General features: G+C 46.7%; 1 protein-coding gene across 5 annotated transcripts in view; it reads right to left on the bottom strand.

The window, feature by feature from the left end:
* Positions 1-512: 512 nt before the first annotated feature.
* The window catches only part of atf7b (activating transcription factor 7b), a 10,075-nt gene continuing 4,298 nt past the window's right edge, over positions 513-6,289 (bottom strand). For 3 of the 5 annotated variants that reach the window (XM_024269386.2, XM_024269383.2, XM_024269385.2), the window contains exons 3-12: positions 5,344-5,440; positions 5,115-5,242; positions 3,393-3,518; positions 3,152-3,309; positions 2,889-2,985; positions 2,693-2,812; positions 2,152-2,298; positions 1,395-1,583; positions 1,215-1,320; positions 513-1,098 (exon numbers count right to left, since the gene is read on the bottom strand). In XM_024269386.2, coding sequence (XP_024125154.1) covers positions 866-1,098; positions 1,215-1,320; positions 1,395-1,583; positions 2,152-2,298; positions 2,693-2,812; positions 2,889-2,985; positions 3,152-3,309; positions 3,393-3,518; positions 5,115-5,242; positions 5,344-5,440 — 1,401 coding nt within the window. In that variant the 3' untranslated portion in view covers positions 513-865. Of the gene's footprint in view, positions 1,126-1,214; positions 1,321-1,394; positions 1,584-2,151; positions 2,299-2,692; positions 2,813-2,888; positions 2,986-3,151; positions 3,310-3,392; positions 3,519-5,114; positions 5,243-5,343; positions 5,441-6,289 lie in introns of all 5 variants that reach the window. The other 2 variants (XM_024269387.2, XM_024269388.2) reach the window with 2 other exon arrangements.

Below are 6,289 nucleotides of genomic sequence, written 5' to 3'. Positions count from 1 at the left end.
ACAGCTGGACATTACCCATATTGCTTGATGTTTTCATGAAGATTTAAGCTAATGAGACACAGAGCTATCATTATCAGACGGGGGAGGGATTGGGGGGCGGAGCGCTGAAAGCCACGCCCCCTCAGAAGAGACTTTGGAAACAGAGGCTTCGACATTTAAAATTGTTTTTTTAAGACATTTAGATTGAGGGATTTTGGTTAAAAACGTCCTAATCATCATTAAAACACTAAATAAAACAACGCTCTTGGGGGACTTTAAAGATTGATCGTAGCTCTAAGGAACGTTTCCATTTCAGCTGCTGTCAACCAGTGTCAGCAGCTCCATCTCCATTTCTGTCCCAAACATCCCCACTGTACTTTGTTAAACAGCACAGAGTAATTCAATGACACATTATTATTGTTCGCTAACACTATACACTAGTCCTACAGATGCTGCTTTCTCTGTTCACCGTTAATTAGAACAGCTGTAGTTTTAGTGGTGGATAATTATTAAAGAAAGGAATGAAGATGATGGAAACAGAACGGTATTTTCTGGTTTGTCTGAAGGTCAGAATAGCGCCCGGCCCAGATCATGAGGTTTCTCCCAAGACTTTTGTTTCTTTTTCAACGAGCAGAACTGAACATAGAAATGACCCTGAAACCGGCAGAGTGAGAGTTCCACGAGTTCTTCATATTTACAGACGCAGAGCGATGGAACTTCTTCTGGAGGGTGGATGGGGGCTCCTGAGCCGCATCCGTCAGATTATCCGAAGCTATGGGGGGCGGGGTTACGTCATTAGGGGAGCAGGCTGAGTGGGCGGGGCCTGTGCAACCATCCGGCCTCCAAAAGCATCTTCAGTTCACTTTGGCTGCCTCCGCCGTGCGCATCATCTCGGGGATTGCTGCGACTGCGTTGCCATGACAACCCCTCCAGGCTGGCCCGACCCCATGCCGGCGAGGACCGACATGGCCACCGCCTCGGCGGCGCGGACGTTCAGCCCGTTGATGGTGGCCCTCGGGCTGGAGGCTGACGCCGGAGGTGACGGGCCGTGCTGGATGACTCCAGCCGGAGAACCGACGGGCTCTGAAACGTCCCGATTAGGCTCCTCCCCTCCTGCGGCTACAGACAGAGAGAGCGAGATTCACCCTTAGAGAGGTGAGCCGGTGGAAGCAGAACATTAGATGGAGGAGGTGGAGGGTGAATCCGTGCGCATGAGGTGATCAGACAGAGCTTACCCAACATCGCTGCCTTCTTCTGCATGACGGTGACCGGGCAGTCTTTGTGGGCCAGGAGGAGCTGCTTCAGCTGGGCCACCTCGTTCCTCAGGAGGGTCACTTCGCTCTGATCAGCACAGAAACCCATTATCCTCAGTCCTGTCGACTGAAGGTCATTGATGGAGCTCTAAGGGAACTTACAGTCAAAGAAACATTCATGCTGGCCAGATCTTCTGCCTTTTTCTCCAAAGAGTTCACCCACAGCTTCCGCTTCTGTCTGCAGCGAGACGCAGCCGCCCGGTTCCGTTCCAAGAAGCGCTGCCTCCTCTCATCGGGGTCCATCTCCGCTGCACGCCGCCGCCGGCCCCCTGTTGGCTGAGCAGGGGACACCTGGAGAATGAGGAGGGGGTCAAAGTTGTCGTGTTTGGTGCAGTGTGATTCATGTGTTGTTTCTCGAGAGATCTCAGAATCACGATGGATCGTCTGAGCCGGGCCGCAGAATAATCTGGTTCTGAAAGACGCTTTCTTCCTGAGAACTACTGAACTCTCTCCGACTCATTCACGGGAAGTCGCTCGGCCTCGTGTTAGCTTCCTAAAACTGTGATTTCACAGACAATGTGGCGATAATGAGACCTCAGCAGATGTTTCTACGCGTCAGACGTGATGCAGGGAAACATTGGAATCAAGAGTGTGATGAATCCTGCAGGAGGAATCGGGTCTGATGAGAGGAAGACTTTTTCAGAGTCAGGAAATCATCCTAATGCTGCTTTCACACCGAACGCGGCAGGTGTGTCAAATTCACGTCTGCCGCCTCTGCTTTCACGCCTGTCAAATTTACTGCTCGGCGCCTTCGCCGTGCCGGCCGCGTCTGGTGTGAACAAAACCACAACAAACAAACATAAAAACAGGAACACTCCAGCAGAACGACACGGAAATGATGGCAGAACAGAAACTGTACCTGTGGTTGAGCGGGCGACGGAGCGTCAGAATTCTGTGTGGGCTGCTGGCTCTGCTCCTGCCGCTGTGGGACTGCCGGAATGGATCCGGACCTGACAGCTGCTCCATCTGGTGCTGACGGGCCTTGAGACAGAGCCGCCTTCAGCCGCTGCCGACGGAACCGGGACATAATCAGAACCACAGACCCGAGAAACAATCAGAACCACAGACCCAAACAACAATCAGAACCACAGACCCAAACAACAATCAGAACCACAGACCCCAGAAACAAGCAGAACCACAGACCCAATAAACAATCAGAACCACAGACCCAAACAACAATCAGAACCACAGACCCGAACAACAATCAGAACCACAGACCCCAGAAACAAGCAGAACCACAGACCCAATAAACAATCAGAACCACAGACCTGAGAAAAAATCAGAACCAAAGACCCGAACAACAATCAGAACCACAGACCCAAACAACATTCAGAACCACAACTGTTGAATCTGAACCTCCCATGAAAACTCTTTAGCGTTTCCATGGTAACTCTTCTCACCATCTTGGTCTCAGGATGAAGGCTGAACTCGGACGGGGAGGACGACCCACTGCTGACCCCTCTAACTGGGGGTCCTGGGATCCCAGGGATGTTGGCCACGGAGTTCACTGGCCGTGCGAGCTGAGAATCACAACACACTTCATGAGTGAAAGTCAAACGGGACGATAATTCTCCTGAAGATGAAGAATGTCCTCACAGATATGACTGAAGTCATCTGAACAGGACTGGGTAAAAGAGGGACCGTCTGTCCGTTAGGAAGATGTCTCATCAGTGGATATGCACTCGTAGGAGATCTGGAACAACATCAGGTGTTGGTACATTCCATAAACACCTACACAACCATGTGAGGCTCCATATCTCAACATCTACAGTGATGAAGATCATTCCTCTAAATCCTGTTTGAACATTCAAAGATTAGTACACATTTACAAAGGCGAACCGGGAGAGAGAGCAGCTCACCCCAGCTGTCTGTTGGAGGGCGGGGCTTGTGTGATCACGGAGGTCGGCGATGGCAGAGTGGGATGTAAAGAGTCGTTGCTCAGATGAAGGGGCAGAGATCCCGGACGCACGATGGTCGGGGTGGGAGCAGAGCTCGCCGTGGGTTTGGTGATCATCTCCTGGTGATGAAGTCATGGATGGATTTTAGTGAGTTAAAGTATTCAACCAAGCAGGAAATGATGGCGGCGTGCGGCCGTCTGACCCTGGAATCTCCGCTGTTGTCAGACATGCTGGAGGAGGAATCGGGACTTCCAGGAGGGGAGGAGTCCACTTGTAAAGGACCCTCGTCCTCTTCTTTGACTTCAGAGGGGGTTTGCAATAGTGCAGCCTTAAAATATCCCAACAGAAACAGAAGATGAAAACATTTAGATCTGACGCTTTAAAAACATCATTTTTAGACCATAAACACACTGGAGTGTGAGGCGCATCATCACTGAATAAATCAATCTTCATACCAAATAATAGAGAACATGACACTAAAGAAAACGGTTAGTTTGATATGACCAAACTACCCAGAATGCCTAGAGGGACCAAGAGGCCATTGGTCAGAGGGGTTGATGGGAAGTTTGTGTATTTTGTAGTGAACTGTGTCGCCATTCGTCCTTTCGTCTTTTATTTCTTTGCAGAGAGAGTCACACAAATGATAAGTTGAATTTAATTCAACTCAATAACGCAACTTTGTTCAGTTCTAACACATAACGGTTCGTTAGACAACAGCGCAGCATGCATACGGACTACAGTACCCATAATGCTAGAGCTGGGTAATATATCGATATTAGCGATTCATTTGAATTTGTTGTTTTAGAAGATTTTTTTTTTGGAAATTGAAATGTTATTTTCCCAGCTCTCTGGAGCTTCTGTAGTTCAGCGTAAAGTCATCCCGTCCGTCTCTTGAAGACTGCAGCTAGCAGGTTGTTCAGAGAAAGAAAGAGGTGACTTGTAAAACACCTTTAATATCGAGCAGCGTTTTACAAATTAAATATTACATCAACAGAGAATTAAACTGAAATAAGTAAGGGAAAAACAAACAATTCAAAACTTCAAAAAGAAAGAAAGAAAGAGGCACGAGAAGCCCTCATCTCACCCCCCCCCCTCCGCTAACCGTCTCCATGCTAACCGTCTCGTTGCTAACCGTCTCTGTGTAGCCGTTAGCTCTGTGGCTGATGCAGCGATTCTCTATAGGATCCAGACAGAATTCAGAATGAAAAAAAATACGAAATTAGATTTTGTGGCCGAATCGCCCACCTCGACGTAATGCTCCAACAACCATAGACAGTACACAGAGAACTGGATGGAGCGACCCCCCCTTCCCCCTCGTCTTCCAAACAGGAAGTACCTGCTGGTCCCAGAAAGCCAAAATCCCATAGACTTCTATTGAAGAATCATTCTGTTTGTCAGAATAACTGTTCTTGCTCTGGTGTCTCTTAATGACGTATCTCCTTAACTAGCCAATCAGATGCCTCAATAAGAGCTTGTGACGCCCGCTGATTCCCACCTCAGACGTTCAAAGCGTCTGACAGATTCTCGACCAATCACTGCTTACGAACGTCGTTTGGTCCCAAAATGGTTCAATCTGATGATATCTGCACCGCAGTAAAATGATAAATAATAATAAAATAAATAAAATGGCGACTGAATCGACTTCATTTCTTTGGAACCCGAGGAAACAGACTGTTTGTCCATCTCCAGTCGTGTCAATGCCAATCACGCGGGACAGCTTTATAGTTATAGTCGTACAAAAACATTTTGACAGATTTTTGACCGAGTGTCCCACAGGAAATCAGTTCCAGATCCGTGAGAACAACCAGAATTCACACACGAGGAACGTCAGTTTATGAGAAAATTAAAGTGTTTTCAGTCTGAAAAATGTCAAATACTAGAAGACTTTATGAAAAACAGTGAGAAAAATGATCTTTCTTCTTACAGGGTGTTTAGTCTTGTGTTCATCTTCATGTGCTTTGCTGAACTCCTGTTCAAAGGAGGTGGCCAGCTCGTTGAACAAACCGACCTCCTCGCAGTTCTTCAGGAAGCGAGTGGGAGTGGGCGTCTGGTCTGCCAGAATAAACCGGCGACAAACATTACAGACACGTGGAGGGAAGCTGTGGGGGTCTTCTGATCAACGACGACGTCACACAAAAGCATCAGGAACATACCTGCGATGATGACGGAGTCCGTCCTGGCAGGACCGAACTTTAACGTCATTTCATGCTTGTGTTTGTGGACGGACAGGTGGTCTTCGTTTGTGAACCTCTGGAAGAGTCATCGGGACACAAAGGCTTCAGAATAGACAAAGTTACACACCGACACAATGGAAAGAAGAAACAAACGGCTGATGTTTGTTTCTTCACTTTGGCACACAGAACAATAAAAACAGTTAACCCTCACGCCGCTTTTCTCCTGCTGCAGTTACAAGTTAACGGTTGAAACGTTCCAGTAACTCAGAGAACACCAACACTGGAGCTCCGGTGTTCAAGGGTTATAAGGGTTAAATACAGTTACTAATATAATCCTCTGCTTAGTGTAAACAGGACTAGAGAGGGTTGATGTCATCTTGACAAGAAATGTTTAAAGAAAATATTTGTGATTTCAGTTGAACATATGCCAAGAATTGGTTCAATATTTTTTATATGAATTAGAAGTTAGTTTTGCTTTAGCTTGTTCACTTTTTCTGATAATCATTTAAGAGGTTAAATCTTAAAGACCCACTCCAATGAAAACTGTGTTTGGGTGTTTTTAAAGTGTTCTTGTGGCATTTCTCTCATGATGGGGGACATTTATGAAGAAAATGAAGATTAAAAATACGTTTCAGAGTAATTCTTTATTCAAATCAGGATGGGGTCAGATAAAATTAAAACTCGCCATCTGGAAAAGTTCTTAGTTGTGACCACGGCTGTAACGGATCACAAACTCACGGTTTGGATCGTGTCGCGGTTATAGGGTCACGGATCAGCAAAAAGTTAAAAAAACAACAGCAAAAAACAAGGAAAAAGTCTAATCATTTTTGAAAGACTTCAAAAGATATATTCAATAAAACATGTGAAGTACTTCACACACACTCATATATATATATATTAGGGCTGGGAATCACTGGGTACCTCA

This window comes from Oryzias melastigma, linkage group LG5 (genome assembly GCF_002922805.2).
Source record: "Oryzias melastigma strain HK-1 linkage group LG5, ASM292280v2, whole genome shotgun sequence".
NCBI classification, from domain to species: Eukaryota; Metazoa; Chordata; class Actinopteri; order Beloniformes; family Adrianichthyidae; genus Oryzias; species Oryzias melastigma.
The sequence above is the reverse complement of the archived record's forward strand: the minus strand, read 5'-3'. Positions and strand labels throughout refer to the sequence as shown.